Source organism: Chlamydotis macqueenii, chromosome 26, assembly GCF_036417535.1.
Source record: "Chlamydotis macqueenii isolate bChlMac1 chromosome 26, bChlMac1.mat, whole genome shotgun sequence".
NCBI classification, from domain to species: domain Eukaryota; kingdom Metazoa; phylum Chordata; class Aves; order Otidiformes; family Otididae; genus Chlamydotis; species Chlamydotis macqueenii.
In genome coordinates, this window is record NC_141581.1 from 339,857 (window position 1) to 367,816 (window position 27,960).

At 61.0% G+C, this 27,960-nt stretch overlaps 2 protein-coding genes across 2 annotated transcripts; both read left to right on the forward strand.

The window, feature by feature from the left end:
- The first annotated feature begins 405 nt into the window (after positions 1–405).
- Positions 406–9,136, forward strand: MEX3D (mex-3 RNA binding family member D). The gene is made up of 2 exons (XM_086767595.1): positions 406–986; positions 7,695–9,136. The coding sequence occupies exons 1-2, from the start codon at positions 467–469 to the stop codon at positions 8,957–8,959; spliced, it is 1,785 nt and encodes a 594-aa protein (XP_086623721.1). The 5' UTR covers positions 406–466; the 3' UTR covers positions 8,960–9,136.
- A 1,637-nt stretch (positions 9,137–10,773) lies between these two features.
- Positions 10,774–27,345, forward strand: LOC104481215 (unconventional myosin-Vb). Its single transcript, XM_086767670.1, is given in 41 exon segments — positions 10,774–10,845; positions 11,515–11,575; positions 12,987–13,036; positions 13,152–13,262; positions 14,182–14,202; positions 14,542–14,652; positions 15,075–15,237; positions 15,314–15,458; positions 15,576–15,732; positions 15,917–16,057; positions 16,413–16,494; positions 16,674–16,781; positions 16,984–17,096; positions 17,199–17,464; positions 17,655–17,736; positions 18,010–18,150; positions 18,231–18,353; positions 18,728–18,811; positions 19,397–19,540; positions 19,691–19,788; positions 19,933–20,019; positions 20,104–20,215; positions 20,449–20,660; positions 20,843–20,999; positions 21,085–21,315; positions 22,047–22,256; positions 22,401–22,494; positions 22,635–22,780; positions 23,255–23,479; positions 23,562–23,659; positions 24,095–24,281; positions 24,472–24,565; positions 24,759–24,899; positions 25,072–25,223; positions 25,530–25,619; positions 25,821–25,968; positions 26,372–26,414; positions 26,416–26,634; positions 26,706–26,880; positions 27,011–27,091; positions 27,190–27,345. Coding segments are annotated over 41 exon segments (5,331 nt in total).
- The last annotated feature ends 615 nt before the right edge of the window (positions 27,346–27,960 follow it).

Below are 27,960 nucleotides of genomic sequence, written 5' to 3' on the forward strand. Positions count from 1 at the left end.
TGTTTTTTAAGGCATCTCTGCGCGCGAGGGCCGGGCTGGGGCTTTACGTTAGAAAACACTCGTGTTCGAGGCGTAGAGGGAAGGAGCGGGGTGCTGCGACTCCGCTGAACAGCGGCGCCGTCCCTGCCCGCCCCAGCGCCCACCCTTGCCCGGCCGGGAGCGCGCTCCGTGCCCCGCCAGCAACCCCGCTTCGCTCTGGCCGCACGCCTTCAGCCGCGGGTGGGGCGGTGCCGGTGGCGGCCGGACACGCGTGGGTTTTCCCGCGGCCGCGCCGAGGGGCGGGGCGGGGCCGGGGCCGCCTCACCGGGGGGGGGGGGGGGGATCTGCGAGGGCTTGGCGGGCGCATGCGCGCGGCGGGGCGCGGCCCCATTGTTGGGGCGGGGCGGGGGCGGGGGGCGCGCAGAGAGGCGGCCGGGCACCGCCCCGGCCCGCTCCGCTCCCCTCCGCCAGCCGCCGCTCCGCAGCCATGCCCGGCTCCATCTACCAGCCCGAGGGCGGCCAGCCCTCCCGCGGCCCGCCGCGCGGCCTGGCGCTGCTCAGCCCGCCGCCGCCCCCCGGGCAGGAGCCGCCGCCGGAGCCCGAGCCCAGGCGGGAGAGGGAGGGGCCGCCGCCGCCGCCGGAGGACGAAGCCGCCGCCCTGAGGTTCGCCCTGGACCAGCTCTCGCTGCTGGGACTGGAGGAGGCGGGCGAGCGCGGGCTGCGGGCGGCGGAGGCGGGCGGCGCGGAGCCGGAGGCGGCGGCAGCGGGAAGCGCGGGGCCGGGCGGCCTGCAGGGACGGGAGCGCGGCGGCGGCTGCTCCCCGCCGGCCGCCGGCACCGCCTCCCCCCCCGCAGCCTTCGGTAACTTCGCCCCGCAGCCGGGGCCGCCTGCCGCCCTGCTGGCCGAGCCGCTGGCCGCCCTGGGGAGCAGGAAGAAGAGCGTGAACATGACTGAGTGCGTCCCCGTCCCCAGCTCCGAGCACGTCGCCGAGATCGTGGGCCGGCAAGGTAACCCCCCGCCCCGCGTGGGGAGGACGCGCGGGGACCCTCCACCCGCTTTGTCCGCCCCCCCCCCCCACCTCCCGCTTCCCCGAGGATTTGGGTCAGTTTGGGGTTTGTTTTTTTTTTTTGTTTCCCCAGCCGGCGGCGCAAACTTAACGGCAGCGAATCTCGCGGCCCTGAAACTCCCTCCCGCGACCGCGCCTCGGCCGTGGGTTTTGGGAGGGGGCTGCTCCCCTTTGTGTCTTTGCCCAGCGCGCTTGCCTGTAAATATTCACTGAACGATGTGGGCCAGCAAAAGGGCACGGGTGGGATAAACGCCTTTCGCACGCGAAAGTTCTCGGGAGCCACGCGAGTCCGTGGGAGCTGCCAGGACACGAAGTGCAGGAGAAAGCTTTGATTTTATTGTAGTTGAGCACCTCTTTCCCCCTACCCCGCCCCTCTAGCTCGGTATCTCAGACTTGCCGTGTAAATGGTGTTCGGTATCGCAGAACTGGTATATAAATGGTAATTAAGCCGCTCGTTGATGAGGTGAAGCTCTGCAGGCAGCAGAGCCCACTCACACTCAGCTGTCACAAAAGGACGCCCGGGCACGCCTCATCTCCTTGGGTGGGTGTGCCCGGCATGGGCTTTGTCTCAAGGAAATCCGAAGTAGCCCATCACCAAAGTTTCACCTTTACCAAAAAAAAAAAAAGAAAAAAAAGACAAAGCCCCAGGTAGGAGGATTTGAGGACAAAAAAGAAAAAAAAAAAAAAAGAAAACGGAAGGGAGCTGCTGCCCGTAGGGATCCCAGCGGTGATGGGCGGTTCAGTTCGGAAGGAGCCTGACCTCGGGGTGTTTTCACCACGCAGGACTCTGGCACGCTGGCCATGCCCTTGCTCCCACCGCTCCCATCCCTCTCTGGCTGGGGGGCTGTGGGCTGGGGGCCCGGGGGGACATTTTTTTCTTGGGGAGAAGCGGGGAGCTGGGCAGCCTCATTGTTCTCTTTGTTAGCCAGAGCCATGCTGTGATGAGCGCGGTGACATCATGCTCTGCGCTTCCCATTGGCCTGCGCTGCCTCCCAGCCGGCCCCGCTTCCCTGGCCTCCCAACTTTCCATGCACCCCTCCTCGGTCCCACCGCTCCGGCCGTGTGGTCCCATCAGCCTGCCGAGCCCAGCTGGGCCAGCCGAACCGCGTGGCGAAACCTGCGACGTCACCAGAGAAGAGGAGTGTGGCGCCGCGCCCTGCTCGGGAGGATCCCTCCTTCTCCCTGGGCTAGATGGGGACCGGGATTTGGTGGCCTCGTTGGCAGGCTCCACAACGCCCCGGGGTCTGGCAACTTTAAAGCAAACCTGTAACGGGCTCTGGCCTCCACTGGGAAATGCGTTGGCCTCGTGGGTTCGAGGAGGTCGGAGGAATGGCTGCTGTTGGTTGGCAGCCTTCCTCGCATCAGCTGGCATTGGGTGTTTCGGCTGTGGTGCGTCCCTGGTGCTGTGCCTCCAGCACCCCAGCAAGTTCAACGTGCACTTGAGTACCCACCCCGAACACCTCACGCAGAGTTTGGGTGCTCACTAAGCTCCATGGGCTCGTGGGGCTCCTGGGAAAGAGCTGGAAAAGGAATTATTATACCAGCTTTTGAGAAGGGGTGCTGGGTGGGCTCGGGGCTGTGGCCAGCAATGGGCTGGAGGTACCTGCTGCTGCTCCGGTCCGCAACCAGGAACAGCTTTCCCCGGGGGTTTTCCCCTGTGTGTTTCCTGCCCCTCTCCTGGTCTCAGCTTTTCTGCAGCTCCTGGTCTGTTCGGATGCCACGCCGCAGCCCTGTCGTACTGGGGTTTTGGCGTGACGGGGGGCTTAGTGTTTGGCACCCCCAGTTCTTGCTGGTGGGGGGAGCGTCCAAGGGGACCGGACAGTCAGCAGTCTCTCTGTGCTCTGGCTGCTCTCCCATGCCGCCAGCAGCAGGTTTAGATCAGGGATGTGTGAGGCTGGTGCAGCCCAAGCAGCGATACCGAGGTCATTCGCAGCTGCTCGCCTCTCTGGGTCTCACACTGAGCTTGAAAACGAGCAGAGCCCTTCTCAGTCGCCTCATGCTCCTGCCTCCGCACTGGCTCCTGGGTCCTTCTGGTCCCCAGGTCCCCGCATGTGAGTCTCCCTCGGTCTTTGGTAGCCCTGAGGGTTAACCCCAGCTACGCAGCATCATGGAGCCTGGGGGTGCTTTGTCGGGCTTGGCATCGTTCCAATGACGAGACGTGATGCTGCGGGGCTGGGTCGGGCTCCCTCGGACTCTGTCGCCTTCACTCTTGTCTTTCCTGCGCTGCTCAGCCCAACTGTGACCCTGGGAGCAGGCGCTTGGGGTGCTCCCGCAATCAGAGCGTAGGAAGGGATGAAGACGTGGATATCGGGTGCCCTGGAAGGGTCTGGATGTGGGACAAGGCTGGGTTTCTCTCCCCATACGTGGTGTGCGAGCAGCTCTTGGGGCGCTTTGGGACCAGTCCTGCTGTCCGCAGAGCCCAGCAGCGATGTGGCTGGGAGGTCCCAGCAGCCGAGGTGGCACTTTGCCTGTCAGACCAATGCACGGCTCTCCTACATGGGCTGTCCAGCGCGATTTCTCCTAAGTCTCCTTTTTCTTCGATTTCTCTCCTCCAGATCCACTAATTTAACCCTTTCCAGAAAGGAGCAGCAGCAGCTCGGCAGGTAAACCTTTGTTGTGTAAAGCAAGTCTCGGTCTTCTTGACTGAGCTGGAGAGGTGCTTGCCACAACCCCTCATCCACGTCAGCATCGGTGATGGTGTGGAGCAGCATCTGCCAGCCGGGATCTGTGGCTTTTCTCCTCCCTGCCCGCATGGCTACCGAAAGGCAGCGTGGCCTGGCAGATTTACGTAGCCGTGCCTTTGCGTGCAAGCCCATTCATGACTCCTGCCGTGGGAGGGACCGTCTCCAAAAACTGCTGTGGGCATTGATTGCAGTGGTGTGGGCTGATTTCGCTAACCAGCAAAAAGAGCAGTGGTGGTAAACGGAAATCACTGGGGGAAAGGGAGATGGGGAGCACGGGGCAGGCTGGATGTTAGAGTTGCCCTGGCTCTTGCATGTCAGCACCGTGCTGGCATTGCTCCCTGACGTCCTGGCTTTGGAGGTGCAATTCCAGCAGCTTCTGCCCCAACGAGGCCAAGAGGGTGACGGGTGGCCGGTGCAGCCGAGAGCCTTGGGCTCTGCTCTCCCCTCCTACGCCACGTGCCTCTTGTAGGATGGAGCCAGACACAATTCCTCACCCAGGGCTCTGCTCCTCCACACAGGGACTGTTCGCAGCTTTGCGAAGGATTTGGGAAAGTTGCCGTTTATAGAAGACACTGGGATGCTTGAAGAGGTGATCCAGGGAAGGATGAAATACAGCAGCTCTCCTCCCTGGCAGAGCACGGCGGGTGTTTCGGCACTTGGAGGAGGCACGGGAAGACCGCAGGCCTCGGCTTCTGGACCAGCCCCAGGATCTGTAAACTTACAGCGAATTGCTGGGGCTGCGATGAAGCCTCTCCTATTTCTGAGCCCTGGGCTGCTGCTCTCTGCTGTCCTCTACCCGTCATGCCACGTCCTTTGAGGCTGGCCTGGCTGCCTCCTCCCACCTCTCTGGGTCAGCCAGAAAATCCTGAAGTGGGTCGCACGGATTGATCTGATCACTGAAGTAATCTGCCTGCGTGTCTTGGCTCTGGCACTGGCTTCCTATCCTCTGGCCCAAGGCTGGGAGCCCAGCCTCCCTGCCTCACTTTTCCCTGTGCCTGGAGAAGAAACAAAGGTGTGATGTGCCTGCCTCCCGCAGCACGGCTGCGAAGATGAATTAATTACTGTTTGCAGAGAGGTGGGAAGAAGCGCTCAGCAAAAGAGAAGATGAGACGGGATGGAGGTGCAACGTGTCTCCTCCACGTCTGGCCCCGGTCCTGGCGTATCCCGTGCCATTCGCCTGTAACGAAGGCGACCGGTAGCACTGTAACGCCGGATCTGAGGCCAGGAGATGCTGCGGAGCAGGGGAAGAGGAAAGGCAACATCTTTCTGCAGTGGGTAGCCCACTCCAGAAAGCTGAGCCGCAAGGCACCAGCCGGCTCCTGGGCTGCGGAGGCTGTGATGAAGGCAGTCCTCCTGGTTGGTGGCATCACAGGCTCCTCTGGAAAAAGCTCTGTTTGCTCTTTCTTGGGTTTTCGTAGCTCGGAGCTGGGCGCTGCAAGCGCAGATCTCTTTGGGCAGAATCAGATGCAATCTGGCCAAGAGGATCAGCTGGCTGTGTTCTCCTTGTGTGGAGGAGGCCACCGTGTGCCAAAGCAGATGCTGGCCGGGCCGTGCTGGGGATCAGCGAGTGGATGAGCTGCGTTGGGTCTCTTATGTCTTGCCTGGGTAGCAGCAGGAGTGCAGAAGACGGAGAAGACCTTCCCAGCCCACTGCCCTGGCCTGCGCTGTGCTGGTTTTGATGGGCCCTTGCAATAGTCACAGCCCTGATCCAACTGGGGCTCCTGGCAGAGGCAAAGTCTTCTTTGGTGGTGCCGAGAAAGGATGTTCAGGGAGAGCAGCCGCCTTTCCTGGGGTGCTGCGTCCATCGCTGCATCATCCCGGGGAGAATCCCCTGGGAGTGGAGATGTGGGGTCCGGAGACGAGGGGAGCATCCAGCTTGCACCCCTCCATCGGTGCTGTCTCTGCAGGCGGAGTTGGGTGGTGGCATGAGGGGCTGCGACTCGGTGGGGTTGCGTGTGCTTGAGACTCGCCGATTGAGGGTCTTTGCTTGCAGCTGAGCATGGCCATGGGTTGTCACGATGAGTTTGGACTCGTGGGGGCTCAGACCTCTGCCAAAGAGCCGTAGCGTGGCAGCTGAGCTGCTCCCAGGCTCTGGTGTTGAGAAGGGATCTGTTGAGCTGCAGCAGCCCTTGGTCTGCGCCCCCTGTTCTGTCCCCCTTGCCCAGTTTTGGAGATGTTTTCTTTGGGATCTGAAAAGGGCTTTTAAAGCCACCTTGTTTATAGGCTGCACGGCAAAGTCTGGCACCTTGTTTTCCTCTTCCCTGGTCATTAATGCTGCGTGCCGGGATGCTTAATGCCCTGGTAGATGCACCGCACTCGGGTCCCCAGGAGTAGCACGGCCCCCGTTAGGCCTCTCCTCTCCAGCTGCTAGCGAGCGTGGGTCAGTTTGCCTGGTTGGGGCAGAGCTGCCTGAACACCCTGTGCTGCTCCAGCGCTGCTGAGTCCCTTCACCCTTCCGGGGCCCACCCTTCTCTTGCCTCGCAGCTGGAGGAGCAGCCCTGCCCTTCCTCAGGGAGCGTCTGGGAAGAGGAGGAAGAGGAGTGCCCCGAGTGAGCCGTTTGTGGAGGAGCCAGCCGGGCGCTTGCGGCTGCCTTGGCTGTGTCTGCGAGGAGCCGAGCTCTCCGTGCCCATGTGCAGCTATTTATCGACGTGGATCTGCAGCAGCAGCATTTGCCGTGGACAGGGAAAATCTTGGGGCTCTGCTCGGGCAGCCTTCATCCCTGCAGGCTCCTGGCTTTGCTCTGGGTGCCCTGCAAAGCTCAGAGGGTGCGTGGGATTGGGGTGGGGCGTTACTCGCCCTCGTGTGCCGGGAGCAGAGGGCGGCCAGCTGGACTGAGCTCCTGGTGCGGTGTGCCTGGCTCATGGGAATTTAATTAAGTGCGTGCACTGGAGTGCAGGCAGAGCGGATGCAATTAGCGGGGCTGGGGTTGCAGGGAGCAGTGCTGCGTGTGTGACCAGAGGCAGCTTCTCGGCAGGAGCCGTGGCGACCGGTCCCGGAGGAGAGCAGGAGCCTTTCGCTGGGCAGGCACTGCAGGGACTCGCAGCCGGAGCCCAGCTCGCCCACGGGAGGAAAGGAGCAGAGACTCACCCAGGGTTGTGCGAGGAGAAGGCAGAGCTGGCAGCAGCGCCTCAGTCTCCTGCGTCCCAGCCTGGGCTCTGCCTGCTGAATCATGTTCCTTGTGCGGGGGAAGCAGGTCTTTCCAGAACAGGGAGAGCTGGTGCCCCGTGAGCAACCCTGCTGCAGCCAGAGAGGTCGCAGCCTCTCTGCCCTGGGGTCTCCTCCCAAAGGAGGGGGAGAGGGAGGCAGGGTGTGCCTGTGCCACCTGGCTGCGGGGAGCTCCGACTGCCCCGGCCCTCCAGGGCCATCGCTGCTGCTCTTGGGCTGCAGCCGGGGCTGTTTCTCAAGTTTAGCTGCTGGCCGAGAGGTCTGGACAAACCTACAGGACCCAAACAAGCCTTTTCCTTCCCTTCCGTCTTCAGTGGTTGTGTTTTTTTGGTTTTTTTTGTTTGTTTTTTTTTACCTTGCACCTCCTTAAACACCTTTTGAGTAAACCCAGCTTCCCATCCCCTCGTTGCACCGGAAAGTGGCCCCATGGCTGCCTGCCTCAGCCGCTCTGTGCCCGTGCGTTGTCCTAGCCCGCGGGAGCTGGGCCACAGGCTGCGTCCCACAGCTCCTTGTTCCCCACTGTGGTGCGGAGGAGGTGTCAGGCCAGTCCCAGGAGCCTGGCGATGTCTCAGGCGAGCTGGTGCAGCCCCCCAGCACTGAGCTGTGAACCCCTGGCTCCCTTTGAGGCAGGGGGGACCCCTCTCTTCAAGACTGTCTGTGCTGTGGGTGCAGAACAAAAGGGACCTGCTGGTCCTGCATCTCCCCGTCCTGGGTGAGCAGGAGGTCCCTGCGAGGTCTCAGCTTTGACATGTCAACGTGTCTTTTTTTTTTTTTTTTTCTCCTTCTCCTTGCTCTGCAGGCTGCAAAATCAAAGCCCTACGCGCCAAGACTAACACATACATCAAGACACCGGTCAGGGGCGAGGAACCTGTTTTCATCGTGACTGGGAGGAAGGAGGATGTGGAGATGGCGAAAAGGGAGATCCTCTCGGCCGCTGAGCACTTCTCCATGATCCGGGCGACGCGCAACAAAGTGAATGGGCTGACAGGAGCGATGCAGGGGCCCCCCAACCTGCCGGGACAGACCACCATCCAGGTGAGGGTCCCGTACCGTGTGGTGGGGCTGGTAGTGGGGCCTAAGGGAGCCACCATCAAGCGGATCCAGCAGCAGACGCACACGTACATCGTGACGCCCAGCCGAGACAAGGAGCCTGTCTTTGAGGTGACGGGCATGCCCGAGAACGTGGACCGGGCTAGGGAGGAGATCGAGGCTCACATCACCATGCGGACAGGTTCCTTTATCGACGTCAATGCCGACAACGACTTCCACTCCAACGGCACCGACGTCTGCCTCGACCTGCAAGGCAGCACAGCCAGCCTGTGGGCCAAGGCCCCCCACCCTGCCCGCCGCCCCTCGGCCACCCTCCGCAATGACAGCCTCAGCTCCCTGGGCAGCACCTCCACTGAGTCCTACTACAGCGGGCGGGTGGCGGACACCAGCCCCACCAGCCCCTACAGCACCAGCAGCGGCTTCACCTTCAGCGAGCCCCCGGCCCCGCTGGGCTCGGAGGAGTGCGACTTCGGCTTCGACTTCTTGGCCCTCGACCTCACGACGCCCACCACCATCTGGTCGCCCTTTGAGCGCTCGGGCAACCCCTTGCAAGCCTTCAGCAGCTGCTCCTCCATCAACAGCTCGCAGAGACGCAACAGCAGCACGGCCACGCCACGCCACTCGCCCACCCTCCCGGAGAGCGGCGGCATTGCCCTGGACCACCCCTTAGCGCGCCGCATCCAGAGCGACCCAGTCAGCACCTTGTCCTGGCTGCCCACCCAAGGCTCGCTCTCCTCCTTCTCCAACAGTACCGGTTACTCCTCCTCCTCCTCCCTGCCCGGCAGCATCTCCACCACCTCAGGCTCGCCCACCGACTCCAGCAGCTCCGACGGGCACCGCAAGAGTTCCCGCGAGTGCATGGTGTGTTTCGAGAGTGAAGTGATTGCCGCCTTGGTGCCCTGCGGCCACAACCTCTTCTGCATGGAGTGCGCCATGCGCATCTGCGGCAAAGCTGAGCCTGAGTGTCCCGCGTGCCACACTCCCGCCACGCAAGCCATCCACATCTTCTCCTAGCTGGGTCCAGCTCATCAGGGCGGCCAGCCCTCCCCTCCACCCCGAGACAGCTTTTTAAGGACTTTAAACTGTTTAAATCAACATTTTTATTTAATAACGGATCCAATGGGCGCACGGGGTGGGGGGCGGGAAGGCAAGGTGGCTGCTTGCTGGCTGGAGAAGCAGAGAGGGCAGGACGGCGGGGCGGGAGGGTGGCCGAAATCCAGGGGGTCGGGAGGGGTGGGGAAGAAGGGGCCGACGAGGAAGACGAGGAGGAAGAGGGTGTGAAACTGCAGAGAGGAGGAAACTCCGATGTTTACAGAATAGCTTTAACTCTTCACCCGGCTGTGGTGGCTGGGAGGAGGAAGCCCAGCTGTTCTTCAACAGTCCTTCCCAAATAACAGTATTCAGTTTGCAAAGTTAAATAAACAGAAAGAAAAGGTCCGGTTGCACTTTTTATTTTAGGACACACAAGGGTTGTCTTTTATTTTTTTAAAATCATTCTATTATTATTATAATTTTTTGTTGTCATTCTTTTTGTATGTAGTTATTTTTTTGGATGATTCTTGATGGTTCTACAAATATATATATATATATATATATATATTTTTTTTTTTTTTGTAATGCAGGTCTATCTTCTATTCTGCCAATGTGAAAACTGCCCAAAAACGTGTGACTGGAGGTGGGGGGTCGTGGCTGGACGGGCCGGGCCAGGAGGGGGAGCTCGCAGGGGGCACAGTTAACATGCCATGTTGCAAAAATCAGACAGATTTCTATCTTTATTTTGTGGTTGGTTTGGTTTTGCTTTTTTGTTGTTGTTGTTTTTTGGGTTTTTTTAGTTTTATTTTTTTATTTTTTACCTCTTTATGTATATGTAGGGAATTTATAGGAAAATATGTACTTTATTGAATAAATTTTAAAAACTAAAATATATTTTATTTTAAAAAGAAAATAACGGACCTTTAACCTTACATGGCTAAAGTACTGATTATATATTTGCTGAGCTGACTTGACGGTTATGAAAATTGTATCAAGAGTTTTATTTTTTGACTTCAAAGCCTTCTTAATAAAGACTTTTTACTATATATGAATTCATATGCTTCCTACAGCGTCTCACTGCCTGCCACCTCTTGGCGCCCGTTCCAGCATCCTCAGGACCTTGCGCTGGTTTTGGGTTGTTTGTCTGCCCGTCCCTACATCTGCAGGTGGTTTGGTTTTTGGCAGCATTTACCCTCCGCTTTCTGTGTGTCAGCGACACGGATGCTGCTGCAAACCCTGCAGCCGAGCCGCAACTCCCTGGGGCAGCCAGGGTGCAGCACAGGATGGGGTGACGGGGGAAACGCACCCCTCGAGCACCCCGCAGCATCCCTGGGCGCCGACATCCGGCAAGCGTGGCGTCTTGCTGTGCTGAGGCTGCTGCGCGCCCTGCTGCTGCGGCTCTCCCCAGCCACGCTGGGGCTTTTGGGGCGGCTGTCGCCGAGTGCCATCGACCCTTTGGGGAGTGGTACCTACCGAAAGCCTGCCTGGGCGCCTGGTGTTTTTCCCCAGCCAAAAGTTCGACTGCTGATGGAGCTCCGGTCTGTGCCCACAGGCTGTGCGTGGCGTGAGCCTGCCTACGTGATTTGTTAATGAGCCACATGCTGCTGACAGCCCTTGGGTAATGAGACATTCGTTATTTTTTTTCATCAGAAAACGTCTTTGCGTGTTCCCTGTTGCAGAATGTGCTCACTTTTGGCGGGGTGGGGCAGGGAGGGGAGGAAGGGCAACATTTCCATCGCCTCGTTTGCCACATTGCGCTCATCTGCTTGGAGTTACCGGAGCTGGCACCCTCTGGGATGGCGCTGGCATCCCACGCCACGACAGCATGGTGGGGCTGCCGAGGCTCGGCGAAGCCAGCGGGGAAAAAAGTGGGTGCCAGCTTGGGTGCTCAGAGCAGGAACTGATGGGGACATTGCCCCCTCCCAAAAGGTAGATTTGTCCCTGCCCAGGCTGGGTAACCCTCCTGTGGGTCTGGCCTTCTTGTCCCCACAGGCGCTCCTGCTCACCGTCCCCCAGCCCTCATCCTGCTTGGGCATCCCTTCGTCACCCTGTCCCCAGCGGCGGCCACCTCCATGTGACCCCCAGCCGGTCACATGAGCTTCGTCCCAGCTCTGCGGGGGTGGCCAGACAGGCAGAAGCACCCATGGGCAGTGGGGACCCACGGACAGTTGGGAGCCGCGGGCAGCAGGGATCTACACCTGTGGAGAGTGGCACCCACAGACTGGAGGGAACCACAGAGAATGGCACCCATGGGCCACTGGGACCCACGGGTGGTGGCACCCACAGACCACCGCCAGTGCTGTGGCCGCAGGTTTTTGTTTTTACTGGAGTTTCTCTCTAACGAGGAGAGCAGAGGGCTGTGCTGGGGGGGGGGAGTGGCATGTGCGTGCTCAGAGTGCCCTGTGCCCTGGATGTGGGACCTGGGGTGCACGTGATCGGGTGCTGTGGGCACAGGTTTTTGTCATTACTGGAATTTCTCTCTAATGAGGGGAGCAGGGGGCTGTGCACCCCACAATGTGGGTGTCTCTGCCCTGCAGGGACCTGTGGCCTGGCAAGTGCAGCAACTTGCTGGGATGCTCATCACCGGGGAGAGGAAAGGTTTGGTGCTGCCTGGGCACCCATCTGTCCTGCTGCTTGCCCGACCGGCCTGACTGCTTTCACCGCCCCCCCGCCCCACCCCAATCCTGGCCCACAGCCTCCCCCCTGCACCTTGGTCCAGCTCTGCCCATCGAAAATGTCTTGGCTGCGGGCAGGCAGCAGGGACAGGCCCTTGCTCTTCAGTTTTGCTGCTGTGGATTGAAAATGATTGCTACAGCTGCAGGGCTGTTCTGGTTTTGTTAGTGAGGGGGGCCTAGGGTGGCAGCTTCTGTCGGAAACTGCTAGAAGTTGCTCCCCTTTGTTTAGTGGACTCGGCCAGACCTAGGGCGGACCAGCTGCTGGCCAAGGCCAAGCCAATTGGTAGCAGAATGTCCCATGATGACGCCTCTGCGATAACGTATTTAAGTAGGGGAAAACAGAAAAAAAAAAAAGGGAGAAGATGTGAAGCAGCTGAGCGGGGGGCAGAGAGGGGGAGGCGCAGGCCTTATGGGCCTTGCAGGCCTCACCCTCTGGCCTCCCGCCGGGCAGCTGACTGGGCCCAACTCGGCCCGGCCTGGCTGCAAGAAGTGGAGAGGAGTTGAGCAGTTGAAGTGAATAAGATGTAAAAAGGATCCTGAGAGGCGTCTGCCAGCCTGTTGTGAGGAACGGCTGCAGACGCCAAGGTCAGTGAAGAAGGAGGGGGAGGAGTAATGCGGCTCCTGGCCAAGATTCCTCTGCAACTTGTGGTGACGACCATGGTGGAGCAGGTTGTCCCCCTGCAGCCCATGGAGGTCCACGGAGGGGCAGAGATCCACCTGCAGCCTGTGGAGGACCCCACGCCGGAGCAGGTGGAGGCCTGAAGGAGGCTGTGGCCCGTGGAGGGCCTGCTGGGGCAGCTGTTCTAGAGGGACTGCACCCCGTGGAAGAGATGACCCACGCCGGAGCAGTTTCACGGAGGACTGTGGCCCGTGGGAGGGACCCCACGCTGGAGCATAGGAGGAATGCGAGGAGTTCTTCCCCCGATGATGACGCAGCGGCATAAAACAACGCGTGATGAACTGACCGCGACCCCCATTCCCTTTCCTTCCCCCCCCCCCGGCCCCGTGCCGCTCGGGAGGGGAAGGTAGTAGAGATAATGTTAAGCCCGGGAAGAGGGAGGGGTGGGGGGAGGTTATCTTGTTCCCTGTCTCATTCTCCTGCTAACTTTAGAAATAAATGAATAGTTTTCCCCAAGTCGAGTCTGTTTTGCCCGTAACGGTAACTTTAAGGATTTCTCCCCGTCCTTATCTCAAACCTTGAGCCGTTTTTCTTATATCATCTCCTCCTATTCTCTTGGAGTGTGGGGGGAGCGAGAGAGAGACTGCGTAGTCTGGTCCTGATCGGGGCTGAACTACGACAAGGGCGGACCCTAAATGCGATCCTTTCTCCCCAGACGTCCAACATTACTCTGCAGGGCCGGAGGGCACTGGTGTTTCTCCAGAGGTCAGAGGCGTAGCATCCATTCCCCTGGTGCGATTGCAGCCTCAGCCTGGGTGAAGTGAGGAGGCTTTCTGCGCTTAAGGTGGCATGGGTTGCCTTGTCACAAATTTCTTGCCAGGCTGGGATCAAAGTGGTGGCACAACTGGCTTGGCCGAGTGCCCTGTGGAGCCCTGAGGCTTTCTTCCAGCTTTCACAGCTCGTGTGCGGCACTCACTCCCTCGGAGGGCTGGTGAGCGGCCAAGGGGCGAGTTGGGTGCATGAGCAGGGATGCTCTTTTGTCCAGCTGCGATTTCAGATTAAAACTTGTTAGTGCCTTGCTGGAAAGCTGTATGTGGTGCAATTTTCGCTCCCCTCAGCGACTACCGGTGTTAAAAGATAACAGCTTCCTATCACCGCTCCTCTGCTGAGTGGCCCCTGCATCCCGATCCTCTTAATTTCAACTGCAAAGTCAGACACTTGGTCTTCTGACGGCTCCTTGGATGCGAACCCAGAGTTTGGCTCCGTCCTTCCCCCTCCCCAGATTCCTAGCCTCTCCAGTGCTTGCTTGATCCACTTTAACGATGCATTAACACGTGTGCTTTGCACGCTGCGGACCTGGAAACCCTTGCTGCAAGCAGAGTTCTCCGGATTTGTAAAACCGGCAAAGGCAAGATGGTTTGTTTTTTTTTTTCAGGTTTCTAGTGAGAGGTTGGCCCCAGCTCACTGGGGTGGGAACGTGACATGTTGGAGATCCCGCTTGCTGCAGGGTGGCTCTGAAGAGGCTTATTTCCAGGCGTGAGGGAGGTGGTGGTTCTCGGGTCTGGGTGCAGAGGGAAAGCAGGGCTCACTGCTGCAGAACTCCCGCTGCATCAGCACCTGCTGTCTGCCGAGGGGAAGCAGAGGCTGGCAGGGAGCACCGGCTCCATGGGTGCCAGCTGGTCCCTGACACAAGGCAGGGAAGCTGCAAATCTTGGGGGAGAAAAGGGCAGGGGGTGATTTTTCTTACTGCTGGCCTGTAGCTGGCAAAGGTGATGGGATATGCTCAGGGATCTGTGCTCAGCATATCTGCTTTCAAGCCTGGTATCTCTGCCCAGCCGAACTATGCAGCTGCACCCCTGGCATGCCAGGTGTTCGGAAATGCCTGTGCTCGGCGTCCTCTCTGCTTTCAGGAACCTTCCCCGCAGCAGCAGGTATGATTGTATCCTCGATGTGGGGCAGAGACAGCCCCCACGTCGAGGGCAGGAGAGGTGCTGACCTTCTTGGGGCAGGCAGCAGAGCTGGAGAGAAGCAGGGCTCTGGCAAAGGGGCCTTCCTGCACATCTGGGTGGGACCCATGCCCCCAGTAGCTGTGGGGCACCTACCAGGGTGCTAGGTCCCATGGCTTGTCCTGTTGTGGCGATATGGGGCGCTAGGCTGACCGTCCAAAGTGAGAGCCATGGGGAGGGCTGCCCTGCTTGGTTCGGAGGCTGGTGGCCAGACACTTTTCCTGTCTCTTGGCTGTGGCTCTCCTCCCTCCTATGTCCCCACAGGGTGCACGGGTGTGGATTCCTGACTGCACTGAGGTCTGGAGGGTGGCAGAAATAACCAGAGGCTACAAGGAAGGAGATGCCGTTCTCCATCTCCGCCTGGAAGATGGCTCGGTAAGGCCGGAGCTGTGCAGCCCAGCAGGTCCCCCCTTGTGCTTGCCACATGGCCGGGCATCCATAGGTGGGGGGCTGTTCACCTCCACACCCCCAGACCAGCTCGGGCTCCTCGGCCAGGTGCAGAGAGGCTCAAGCACTGCCCAGAGGTGTCCCAACTGGTGTCTGAGCGGGAGCTCAGATTGCTGTCACTGTGTCCAGCTGACCAGTGAGCTGGCCCTCGCTGCCTGCTCCTGCCTGCCTTTCCAAACGGCTTCCAGCTCAGTTAGCCATGTTGGCTATGATTCCCAGCAGCTAACAGCCCAAGCGTAGCCTGCAAACAGCATCCCTCCTGCTGTGCTGTTCCCCACAGACCCATCCTGCCTTTGCAGGGCTGCCTGACCCTGCTCAGCGCTTATCCTCTTCCATCTCCGTCCCTGCAGGCACTGGCCTACCCCATCGAGTTCCAGCTGCTGCCTCTCTGCAACCCTGACTGCCTCTCAGGTGCCGACGACCTGGTGGCCCTCAGCTACTTGCACGAGCCGGCTGGGCTGCACTCGCTCCGTCGGTGTTTTCTGGAAGCCAATGCCATCTACACCTACTGTGGTGAGCCCCGTGCCCGCCTCCCACGGCTCCCTGGGACGGGTGCCCCCCTGCCCTTTGCACAGCCCTCTTCTTCCAGGTATCATCCTTGTCGCTATCAACCCCTACAAGCCATTGCCCATCTACGAGGAGGAGGTGATTTATGCCTACAGTGGCCACGAAGTGGGGGACATGGATCCCCACATCTTTGCTTTGGCGGAACAGGCACACAAGCAGATGGTGAGGTGAGAGCATCATGTGGGAGAGTCCCTGGGGTTGCAGTGGGGAAGGGCCGAAGCCCCATCTGCACTGTGGTGTGGCTGCGGAGAGCTGGTGGGTCACAGGCTGTCACTCTCCGGCAGGTTTGGGAAGAATCAGTCCCTCATCATCAGCGGTGAGTCAGGCGCAGGGAAGACTGTGTCAGCCAAGTATGCCATGAGGTACTTCACCGCCATTGGGGGCTGCCTGAGTGACTCCAGTGTGGAGGAGAAGGTGCTGGCCTCCAGCCCTGTCATGGAGGTGTGTCCTCTGCATCCCCAGGCTCTGCATGGGGACAGCTGGGGTGTCTCTGCAGGCTCTCCCCATGGCTGTATCCCTGATGTGATGGTGCATCCCCTGTAAAATGGGTGGCAGGGACTGAACTTCTCCAGAGCACCTGGAGATCTGGGGCCAGCTAAAATCTCCTGCCGTCCTTCTCTGCCAGGCCTTTGGGAATGCAAAGACAACCAGGAACGACAACAGCAGTCGCTTTGGGAAGTACATTGAGATCGGCTTCAGCCAAGCACGTGTCACAGGGGCCACCATCAAAACCTACCTGCTGGAGAAGTCCCGTGTCACCTTCCAGGTGGGTCTTTGGGGTGGCACAGGGACAGGGCTAGGTGGGAGCCCAAATCCCTGGAGCAGGAGGGTGCAGCCTGGGGATGCAATCCCAGCACTGCTGAGTTGAGCTAGGAGAGGGGAAGGTGTCCCAGAGAGGCAGTGGATGCCCCATCCCTGGAAACGTTCCAGGCCAGGTTGGCCGAGGCTCTGAGCAACCTGATCTGGTTGGAGATGTCCCTGCTTCTGGCAGGGGGGTTGGGCTGGGTGGCCTTTAAGGATCCCTTCCCACCCAAACCGTTCTGTGATTCTATGAAATCTGGGGCTGCTGCATGGGAGCGGGGTGGCCTAAGGTGACCTGGCTTTTTGATGCTCATCTGTAGGCGAAAGCGGAGAGGAACTACCACATCTTCTACCAGCTCTGTGCCTCAGCCACCCTGCCTGAGCTCCAGGGCCTGGCTCTCCGTGAGTGCCCCCACAAGCCCCGTGGCACAGCTTGCTGCCGGCCCATCTCACACTGGGCCGTGCCTGGCCTTCTTGTCCTTACCAGCTGCCGATGGGCACCCTGGGGTGGGATAAGGGTGGTGGGGAGCCCCATGGGGTAAGGTTGCGCTGGTTCACAGCCCAACATATTTTGCTCACAGGTGAGGCAGAGTCCTTCTGCTACACCTGCCAGGGCCAGTGCACCACTGCCCAGAGCACCAACGATACGGCCGACTTGGAGGGCACACGGCATGCCTTCTGCCTCCTGGGTACCGTCCTGGCTGGGCAGGGAGCGGGCAGGGCTGGTTGTCCCGCTGCCCTCGCCTTGATGCTGGCGTAGGGGTGCTGGGGGACATCCTGCTGCTGGGGAGCCTGGCTGTCTACTGGCCGCTCTCATCCCTCTGGTCTGTGGGACTAGTATGGGGTGTGGGGGAGCCTGGGGAGTCCCTCATGCCTGCGCTGTGCCCACAGGTGTCCCTGAGGCTGACCAGCTGGAATTATTCAGCATCCTGGCTGCCATCCTGCACCTGGGCAACATCATGGTCAGAGGGAGGGACCGGCGTGGGGACAGCTGCTTCGTGGAGGTGGGCGAGAGCTTGCTGCCTGCACCCCAAACTGGCCCCTGAGCTGTGCTGGCAGCAGGAGCCGCATCTCGGCAGTATGGCAGTGACACTGTCCCTTTGCAGCCAGCTGATGAGGCCCTAGGGCTGTTCTGCATGCTGCTGGGTGTTGAGGCATCACAGGTGACGCACTGGCTCTGCCATCGCAAGCTGGTCACTGCTGGTGAGACCTACCTGAAGCCCCTCTCCAGGCAGCAGGCGCTCAACTCCCGGGATGCCCTGGCCAAGCATATGTATGGGCAGGTCTTCAGATGGGTGGTGAGCAAGGTCAACTGTGCCCTGTGGTCACCAGAGGGCCACCGGATCTCCATCGGCATCCTGGACATTTACGGGTAAGAGCAGCTCCCCTCTCCCGGGCTGTCTGGAAGATTGTGGGTCTGCAGCCACCAACTGCTCCAGCTGGGACATGAGGCAGGACCTGTCCCTGCAGCGGGACCAGTTGGGCCCCTGTGCCCAGAGCTTGTGGCCAGCTGGGGTGGCTCTGCCTGGCAGCTGCCTCAGGCAGATATCTGCTGCCTGCAGGTTTGAGATGTTTGAGCTCAACAGCTTCGAGCAGTTCTGCATCAACTACACCAACGAGAAGCTGCAGCAGCTCTTCAGCCTGGTGGGTGTCACCCAGATGTGTTGTCTTGCTGGGGGTTAGCAAGGGTGGGCCCCGCTCATCCCTGCTGTGCTGTTGCTTTTGGTGCTCTCAGCCTTGAATGTGGCTGGGCTTCAGTCCCAGCAAATGTGGGGCTCTGGGAGGCTGCACAGTCCCCTTTCTCCCAAAGTGCTCCTGCTCCAGGAGAGGGCTATTTGGGTGTCTTATGGAAAGCTGGTGGCTGGCCACCTCTGTCCCCTCCTGTCTCAGTTCTGCTCTGTCCTCCCTGCCTTCCAGCGCATCTTCAAGCTGGAGCAGGAGGAGTATGTGACTGAGGACATCCCTTGGGTCTTCGTTGACTTCTGCGACAACCAGCCATGCATTGAGCTCATTGAGGGCCGGCTTGGCATCCTGGACTTGCTGAACGAGGAGTGCAAGGTGGGTGAGGTGCTGGGAGCAGGCTGCTGTGGGCACCCGGAGTCCTTCCTGCTGCCCGTTCTGACCTGTTTGTCTTTCAGATGCCCCAAGGCAGTGACGGGAGCTGGGCCCAGAAGCTTTACCAGACCTACCTCAGCAGCTCCCACTTTCAGAAGCCCAAGAGGCCCAAGGATGCTTTCATTGTCTGCCACTTTGCTGGCAAGGTAGGGAAAGCTGCGGCAGCAGGTAGGGAGGGCTCAGCCCCAACAGGTGCCCAGCTGCCCTGTTGAGAGCTGGCGGTGGCAGCTCCTGCTGTCCCCAGTGACTGTGGCAGCTCTCAGCACCCTCCCAGGCTGGGAAGCGCATTCTGCTCGCTCTGCTGCTGCGAAGTGCTGGGCTGCAACTCTTTCACTGGGGGAGGGGGGAAGCAACTCTGACTGATGGTTCCCATCCGTAGCCTTGGAGCAGGGCAGAGCCACACCAGCTCTGACTCCTGCAGGGACTTCTTCCTGAAGCCTGGGACTGTGTCCAAGCAGAGCCCTGTGCCAAACCGGGGCCACTGCGGGTTAATGCTGGTGCTTGCCTTGTCTCCTGTCAGGTGGAATACCAGTGCGATGGGTTTGTGGAGAAGAACAGGGATGCTGTCCCAGAGGAGCTGGTGGGGCTGCTGCGAACCAGCAAGGTGAGAGCCCCCCTGAGCAGGGGCCGTGTGGGGCAGAGCCTGGCTGGCTTGTGGCCTTGAGGTGCTGGGGCTGGGAAAGACTGGTGCTGTATGAGGTGTGAGCCGTGCAGGGTAAATTCTGCTCTGCCTGGCTGTGCCCTGAGGTGTGGGTGCTCCCCATCCTGTTCCCCTACCTTGGGCTTCCCTGTTTTGGGGGACATCTTGGCCAGGTCCCTGCTGAGAGGGCTGGAGGGTCCCCCTCTTCTCAGGGGTGTAATGCTGTCACTCCTCCCTCCCACCCTGCATGGACCTGGCAGAAGGTAAGGGACATCTTGAAGAGCTCTCGAGCACAACCAGGAAGGTGCCCGTGGTTTGCACTTATTTTTTCCTGGGGGAAGCAGTGTGCAGGGGCACAGCTGGATCTGGCACATCTGGGCTGTAGCAGGGCAGAGGACCATGCACTGGGCTGGTCTCCGTGGAGCCTGTGGTCTTTTTTTTTTTTTTTTTTTTTTTTGGGGCTGTGTCTCATGGTGGCAATGGCTTTCTGGGTATTGGGCGATACTGGCTGTGAGGCTTGCCTGGCTCTCACAGCTCTGCTCTGTGCAGTCTGCTCTGCTCGCTGAGCTCTTCTTGGAGGAAGGCGATGGCCCCATCGCCCCGCAGTCCCGCAGGTCCAGTGGGCCCAGGATGGCTGCTCGCCCCAGCTGCAGATCGCTGCCCTTTAGCCAAAAGAAGTCCATCTCCAGCCAGGTATGGGGTGGGGATGACAACATGCATTGGCCTGAGACAACCGGGGCTGGGGCAGCCCCAGGGGAACCCCTGTGTATCCTGGCCTGGGGAACCCCATGAGCCCTGGGCTGTTTCTGCTGGCCCTGACCATGCTGGCTGCATCCTCTGCAGTTCAAAGCCTCCCTGAACCGGCTGATGGAGACGCTGAGCAGCACCATGCCACACTACATCCGCTGCATCAAACCCAACGATGGCAAGCAGCCCTTTGTGTGAGTGCCTGGCCAGGGAAGCTGGCGGGAATGGGGCTGGGGATGCCGCAGGGCACTACTGCCCCTCTTACCCTGGCCCTGCCAAGCTTGGAGCGTGCCATGCTGATCTAGAATGTGTCCCAGCCAGTTCATTTCTTGCCCCAGGTTCAACTCCAGGCGAGTAGTGGAGCAGCTACGAGCCTGCGGGGTCCTGGAGACCATCCGGATCAGCGCCTCCGGCTACCCCTCCAGGTATCCCTCTGCTTCAGCAGCACCCTGGGTGTTCCCGCCACTTCTCTGGCCACAGCTCCTCTGACCCTGCTCTATCCCCTGCAGGTGGACATACCAGGAGTTCTTGGAGAGGTACAGGGCTCTGCTGAGCAGAGAGGAGCTGATGGGTGCTGACGAGAAGCAGATCTGCAGCCTTGCCCTTGAGAGACTGCTCCAAGTAAGAGTCCCGCTTGGCAGGTGCGGCTGTGGCACCGGTGTATCCCTTGCAGGTGCTCCTCCCGGCATGTGGGTGGCCAGTGGGGTGCAGAAATGGGTGAGCTGGGAGATGGGGAGGAACGCTGCCTCCGAGGAGGTCGGATGGGGAGAGCAGCGGCATGAGGATCACTGCTCCTGCGGGAGCCTGGCTGGGGTACGCTTTGTCCCAGGGACTGACTCCACCTTTGCATGCAGGACCCCAGCAAGTACTGGTGTGGGAAGAGCAAGGTGTTTTTCCGAGCTGGCCAAGTGGCTTACCTGGAAGAGCTGCGCTTCCGGCGGCTGAGGGCAGCCTGCGCCCTGCTGCAGAGGCACCTGCGGGGCTGGCTGGCGCAGAGGCACTTTGCACGGGTGCGCGCCGCAGCGGTCTGCCTGCAGTGCCATGCTCGAGGCACGTTGGCCCGGAGGTGAGCGGGGGGTGGGGGACGGGGCTCAGAGGGACCTGTGATGAGCCGAGCCAGAGCTCAGCCTTGGGGTGAGCTGGCAGTTGTACTGGCTGTAGGCTGAGCTTTGGCCCCGGGTGTCCCCACAGTTTGGGCTGGGCCGCAGGCTTTGTCAGCCCCTGCCCAGCTCTCCGTTCTCTCAGCAGGTTTGTGAGGATGCTGCGAAGGACCAGAGCTGCTGTGATGCTGCAGAAGAGCCTGAGGATGGTTCTGGCCCGGCGCTCCTACCTACGCATGCGCTGGGCTGTTGTCACCATCCAAGCCTTTACCCAGGGCATGTTTGCCCGGCGTCTTTACCGACAGGTAGGAGCCCAGTTGGGCGGTGGGCGTCCTGATCCCACGCTGTGGAGCTGTGCCGCTGGCAGTGCCACTGTCTTTCCCTCCACAGATGGTGTGGCACCAGAAAGCCGTGGTGATCCAGGCTGTCGTCAGGGGCTGGCTGGCCCGGACCCGCTACATTCGCCTCCGTGGGGCCGTCGTCTACCTACAGTGCCGCTACCGCCGGGCGCGGGCACGCCGGCAGCTGCGTGCCGAGGCACGCTTGGTCGAGCACTACAAGCAGCTGCACAAGGGGATGGAGATCAAGGTGATGCAGCTGCAGTGCAGGCTGGATGAGCAGGTGGGTGCTGGCTTCAGCCCTTTGTGGGTCCCGGGGTGTGGGGGCAGCTGCTTTCTGCTGGCCACTTCTTACCCTGTGCAGCCAAAACCACGCCTGCCCTTGCCCTCAGCCCTCTCCCGGGCACGGGGCAGGAGCTGGCCCTGCCTGACGTGTGTCCCCAGGCAGGAGTCACGCCTCTGGGTCTCATTCCTGGGTTTTTAATGTTCCCTATGGGGCTGGTGGCCCTGGGGATGGGCTGGGCACCCTCCTGGGTGCTCAGTTGGGCACAACCTTGCAGCATGGTGTCGCATGCTGGGAATGGCTCTGATGTGGGGTGTTCTCTCGCTGTGCTCCTGCTGTCGCTGTCTGAGTGGGGGTCTCCGCTTTGGCTGTCACCATGCTGGTTCTGGGGGTGTCTGTGGAGGGGGAGGTGTGATCCCAGCTCTGGGGACGGGGGCAAGCGGGACTGGAAAATCCTGCTCTCAGGACTGGCCAGGAGATGGGGAAGGAGCTGTAAAGCCACAGCAAAGCTCGTGTGTGCCTTCACATGATTGAGAGTGGCTCTCCCAGGCCTGAGCTCTGTTTGAGGTGATACCAGAGGCTTGGGGCTCCAGACCAGAGGGGTGGGAAATGGGGCATCCAGGTTGGCTGCAGGAGGGCAGCCTGAGTCCGTGTGGGCTGTTTGTTGATGGGAGATGGCATGGGGCTGTACCTCTCTTTCTGGCCACCTGCCCCCTCTGCTCTGGCCCAAGGCCCAGGAGAAGCGGCGGCTGGTGGAGCGGCTCTCGGGGCTGAGCGCTGCCCATGCCGAGGAGGTGCAGCATCTGCAGGCTGAGGTGCGGCAGCTGCGCGAGGACGCGGCCCGTGATGCCCGGGTCCAGCAGCTGCAGGAGCGGCTGGCTGAGCTGGAGAGGTGCAACGTGAAGAGCTGCATGGGCCCGGAGGCTGAGGAGCTCAGGCAGGTCGGTCTGTGTGGGGGTTATGCTGGGCTCTGCAGGGACGGGGCAGCGTGCTGGGCTTCCTGGGGCGTCCCCAGAGGAGACCTGGCCACTGAGGCTGGCCCCAGGCAGGGCTCTGGCCATATCTGCACCTCCATTTTCCCACAGCGCTTGGCAGAGGTGGAAGCTGTGAACCTGCAGCTGGGAGAGGAGAGGGATGCCCTGATCCAGTGCACCTTGCAGCAGTCGCAGGATCTGGAAGGTAAGAGGTCCCTCTGATCCCACCCATCCCACTCCCCTGCGTATGGGCTGGTCCCACAGGCTTCACGTTTCCTGCGTGTCCCTTCACAGAGGGGTCCTGGCTCTGCCTGCCCCTACTCCCTGCTGTATCTGTCCCCGCAGAGCAGTGCTGGCGTGCAGCACGGGAGACCCAGGGCCTGCTGCAGGAGCTGGAGGAGGAGCGGGCACGCTACCAGAGCCTGGTGCAGGAGTACACTCGCCTGGAGCGGGGCTATGAGAACCTGTGGGATGAGGTGGCCTTCCACAGGGTGAGGGGCTGGCAGGGACATGGGGAGGCTGGGGGCGACCCCTCCCTCTGCCGGCCCAGGGCACCCTGTGCCGGAGACATGGGGTCCCCAGCTGACGCGCTGGAGGGTCCCCACACCAAGGTGTCCTCCTTGGGGCTCTGCCCCAGCTGACACAGCATGGGTATGAGGGAACAACCTTGTCCTTCTCTCCCTGCTCAGCAAAGCACCTTGAGACGGACCCCTTCCTCAGAGAGCTTCTTGGGCTCCGAGAGCAGCTACCTGTCCTCCATGTCCACAGCTCCCTCTCAAGACGGCTCTGACCAACAAGCTGAGGCTAGTGGGGACACTGGTTGGAACAGGGGTGACAAGTGGACCGTCCCTTCCCCTGGCTGTGGGGAGGGCTTTGCCCTGGGGTGCCCAGCTGGGAGCTGGTCCCATCAGGGAGGGGTGTCTGTGGGCGCTGGCTGCTGTGCCAAACCCTGTCTCTGCACCCAGGGGCTGGAGGAGCCAGTGCCGGAGGGTCTGCAGCCGCAGCCCAGCGGTGAGGCGCTGCTGAATGGCAGCGTGGGCCAGGATCCCTTTGAGAAGGCCTACCTTCTCCTCCTGGGGCAGCTCAATGCTGTCACTGAGGAGCTGGCCCGGACCTGGGAGAAGCTGCGGAGGACCAAGGCCCCCTTAGAGCTGGAGGAGAGAAAACCACTGGATTTCCTCAAGCGCAGGGTGAGTCCCTGCTCCACTGCTGAGAGAGGGGCTGGCTCCAAGCTGGTGGGGCCAGCCTCACCCCGCTCTCCTCTCCCTGTAGAATATAGCTGGGATGCTGGGGCTGGCTAGGAGCCCAGAGAAGGTGGTGGTGGATGATGACTTGAAGCATGCATATGATGCAGTGCAGGTTGCTAACAGGTGAGCATGGTCCCCAGCTGAGGCCAGTTTCCCCAGATGGGCTGCTGGGGGGGCTTTCCCTAGTGTTTTAGCCAGCTGCGGCTTGGGTTGCAGCTGCCTGGCTGCTGTGGTGCTGGGCACCTGCAAATCTTCTTTGAAGGAGCCACCTCCTCATGTGCTGTTGGCATTGCAGCCCAGAGCAAGGGCAGCCTGCTCCTTGCTGCCCGGCTGGACATGGGGTAGCCCTGGCCCTCCTTCCCTTCTTCCAGTGCACCCAGGAGCGTTTTCCTGAGGGCTGGAGCATCCCACCTTGCTCTGAGCACAGGCACACCCACTGCATGGGCAGAGTTCCCAATTCTGAGGCTTTAGGGGAGAAATACCCCCTTAGCAGCACCAAGGGATGGAGTGGGGCAGCTGAAGGTTGGTGCCTTACTTTCCCTGGGTGGACGTGTGCAGGCTGCTGGCGAGTCAGCTGCGGGAGGAGAAGCAGCAGCATGAGGAGGAGGTTGAAGGGCTGCACCTCGACATCTGCTCGCTCAAGCAGCTGAGTCAGCAGCAGGCAGCCCTCATCCAGGACCTGCAGCGGCACCGGGGGCAGGAGGGGCTGCAGCACCATGTCCTGCGGCTCAAGGAAGAGAACTGGGTAAGGGACAGGACCAGGCTGGGGGCTGTCTTCCACCCCCTCGCCCTGTGGTGAGCCGCAGCAGCCCCTTGGGGAGCGATGTGGGGGGGCCCTGCTGCATCCCCTCAGCTCTATCACACTCGGTGGGTGCTGGCGGGGGTGTCTGGCTGAGGGAGGCTGGCTGAGCCCCACCGGGGCTGTCCCTGCCCAGGAGCTAGCCCAGAAGCTGGAGAAGCAGGAGAGGACCACACTGAAGCTCCAGAAGCAGCTGAGAGCCTACGCAAAGCAGATCCAGGAGCTCACAGGCAAGTGTCTGTGTGGAAGGGAGGGACAGGGCTGGCTGGAGGGCTACTGGCCTGACCTGAGCATTGCCCAGCCTCAGCACGGGGAGCAGAGCCCCTCCCCAGACAGAGATGCTTGGACTGGAGCTGAGGGGACCTGGTCTGGGTCCCGCAGCCCAGGGTGCGGCAGGATGTGACCTGTGCTCCTCTCCTCCAGTGAAAAGAGAGGCTGTAAGGCCAGTGCAGGGGTTGGCAGCATCTGCTGTGGTCCCGTCGTGGTCCCCCACAGTCTTGTCCCAGGCCATGCTGGCATGGAGGATGGAGGACGAAGGGCACATTGTCAAGGCCATCATTACAGGTAGGGCTTGGAGAGATGGGAGGCTCCTTATCCCAGCTTGGTCTGTGCTGGGGTTTCACGACACCCTCTGTGCGAGCCCATCCTTTCAGTGTTGCTGGGGCAGGTTCTTGCCTGGCTCAGGAGCAGCTCTCAAGGGCTGCTTGGATCCCAACTGTTCTGCTTTCCCCTGCAGACTACAAACCACAGAGCAGCCCTGGGATGCTTCCAGACCTGCCAGCCTACGTCCTCTTCCTGTGCTTCCGGCATGCGGACCACTGCCATGATGAGCAACGGGCCCGCTTGCTTCTGGATGCAGCCATCAATGCCATCAAAAGGATCATGAAGGTGCTGGGCTTGGCAGTGTGGTTTGGGCTGACAAGCAGGAGCTTCACTGGCCAAGGTGGGAGGGCCACTGAGGCAGCGGCCTTGTCCCCAGGGCACAGCCCAGCCTGAGCATCTTCCAGGGTGAGGGGTGCCCCTGGGTACTGCAGGGCTGCTGCAAGAGGGTCTGACAGCTCTGTGCCCCCTCCCCAGCTCTCATCAGGCTGCAGCTAGCCCTGTGTGGCTCGTGGAGCTGCTGTGGGGCACGAGAGCTTGCTGGTGTCACCACCAGAGCCCTGCTGACCATGGTGCTCTCCGTTCCCTTCGCAGAAGCACAGCGATGATTTTGATGTGGTGGCACTCTGGCTTGCCAACACCTGCCAGCTCCTGAACTGCCTGCGCCAGTACAGCCAGGACGAGGTAGGGCTGGGCTGCAGGGTTCTGCCCTGGGGTGTGTGGGCGCTGAGCAGGGCCAGGGTTTGTCACCACCTGGGGCTGCACCCTCTCTGCCCCCAGCCCACCTAGGCAGGGATGTGCTGGGCTAGTGCTGCTCCCCACTTGCTTGGGGACCCAGCACGTGCCCTGGTCCTGCTGACTCTGACCCAGCCTGTGCCCCTAGAGCTACTGCAGGGGAACACGGCGCGGCAGAACGAGCATCGCCTGCAGAACCTGGACCCTCAGAGCTCCTGCCGCAGCCTGGATGCTCTGGCTGTCCAGCTCTACCAGCAGCTTGTCCTCACCGCTGAAAAGCGCCTTAAACCTATGATTGGTATGGCTGGGGCTTGGGGGGACACGTGCAGGCTCAGCCGTGCAGACTGCCCACTCTGTCGCAGCAGCTGTACCAGGGGGGAGTACCCCCTGGTTTGGGGGAGGGACCATCTGCTCCTTGATCATCCTGGCTTGGAGGAGGTGGCTGGGGAGCTGAAGTGGGCCCAGCACCCTGGGCACCTGGGGCTGTGTGCCTGGGGAGCTCTGTTCCCCTGGGCCCTGCTTGGCAGCCTCATGGGGCAGGGCCAGCCCCTAGCCTGGGCAGGGCCAGCCCCTAGCCTAGCCCAGGCCAGCTGTCCCCAGCTGGGATGCAGAGCCAAGGACCAGCGTACGGGCTGCTTGAGGCACAACGCAGGGTCTGTGCCTCCTCGTCCTCCTCACAATGAGCATTTTCTACCCTTTAGTTGCTGCAATGGTGGAGAGCGAGCCCATACAGGGCTTGTCCTCCTCCTGGCCACCGCTGCTCCTCGGCAGCCCCTGCCCACACCCTGCCTGAGCTGCTGCAGCAGCTGGGCTCCTTCCGAGCGGCACTGGACCACCACGGGCTGGCCCCCAGCATGGGACACCAGGCCCTGCGCCAGCTCCTCTTCCTCATCAGCGGCACCACCCTCAACTACCTGCTGCTGAGAAAGGACGCGTGCTCCTGGAGCTGTGGCATCCAGCTCAGGTCAGTCCCTGCGCGGGATGGGTGTATCGGGGGAGCTGGGGGCACGGCCCGTGACCCGCTCTCCCTGGCAGGTACAACATCAGCCAGCTGGAGCAGTGGCTGCGGGCAGAGGGGCTGCAGCAGAGTGGAGCCTATGAGGAGCTGGAGCCCCTGGTCCAGGCTGCCCAGCTGCTGCAGGTGAAGAAGGTGACAAAGGAGGATGCTGGAGCTCTCTGCAGCCTGTGCACGGTGCTGTCACCCCAGCAGGTACCGAGGGGGCTGGAGCTTGCTGGCTGCAATCCTGTCCTGGGGGTTGTAGTGGCACTGGGGTGGGTACCACGCCATACCTAGAAGCGTCTGGACGTTTGCAATTCACAGTCCCCACCATCTCCTCCAGGTTGTGAAGATCCTCCGGGCTTACACACCAGCTGCCGGGCTGGAAGAGCGCATCAGCCCCAGCTTCATCAGCAGCGTGGAGGTAAGCGGGACTGAGGTTCCGGTGCTGTGGGGGGACTGTCCTGCGCAGGCTCCCTCTCTGGGGCAGCCCTGGATGTGAGCACCGTGTCCCTGCAGAAGCAGCTGCAGGACCAGCAGGGACAGGGGTCTAGCCAGCTCCTGGTGGACACCAGCCGCCTGTTCCCCGTGCACCTGCCTTTCACTGCTTCCCCCCTGCACCTGGATGAGCTCCGCATCCCCGACTCCCTCAACCTCGCCTTCCTTGTCCGCCTGTGAGCTTGGGTCCAGCCCTTGCCCAGTGCCTACTGGAGGGGGGCCTGCACCCCCTGAGGGCTGGGAAGGCTGTGAAGGCCGAGGGTTCTTCTAGAAAGTTGTGTCTTGAAACTCAAGCACCTTGCTGGTGGTACAGCCAGGGCCCGTGGCAGTCCTCTGCTGGGAGTTTTGACCACATTTTAACCCTTTGAAATTAATAAAAGTCTTTGCAGATAACTTTGGGGTCGGATGCTGGCTGGGGTGGGTGCGCTGTTTTGCTGGACAGTGTGAGGGATCCCGTTGACCGTGACTGGGGCTTTCAGAGAATGATGGAATGGGTTGAGTTGTGTCGTAGTATTGGATTTCACGAGAGCAAACGTTACGCTGCTCGGGGAGGGACGTGGCAGAGCCCCTGGGGAATTTGCTGTTGTGGCTCGGGGAACTGGTGAGTGCTGGTCGGCGTTCAACACCTTGCTCCACGTTCCCCTGTGCTCCCTCCCTCTCCCACATTGGCACAGAGCAATTTTTGACAAACAGATTTTAAGTGACCAAAAAAACGACAACCAAACCACCCCATCCCTCTGCCCGCACTCTCCCCATCCCCATCTCCAATCTCCCCCCCCCCCACCCCGTGCTGCC

Coding starts and splice junctions, on each gene's coding strand:
- MEX3D (XM_086767595.1), top strand. CDS start 467: ATGCCCGGCTCCATCTACCAGCCCGAGGGCGGCCAGCCCTCCCGCGGC. Junction 987..7,694: donor CGAGATCGTGGGCCGGCAAG/GTAACCCCCCGC, acceptor CTTGCTCTGCAG/GCTGCAAAATCAAAGCCCTA.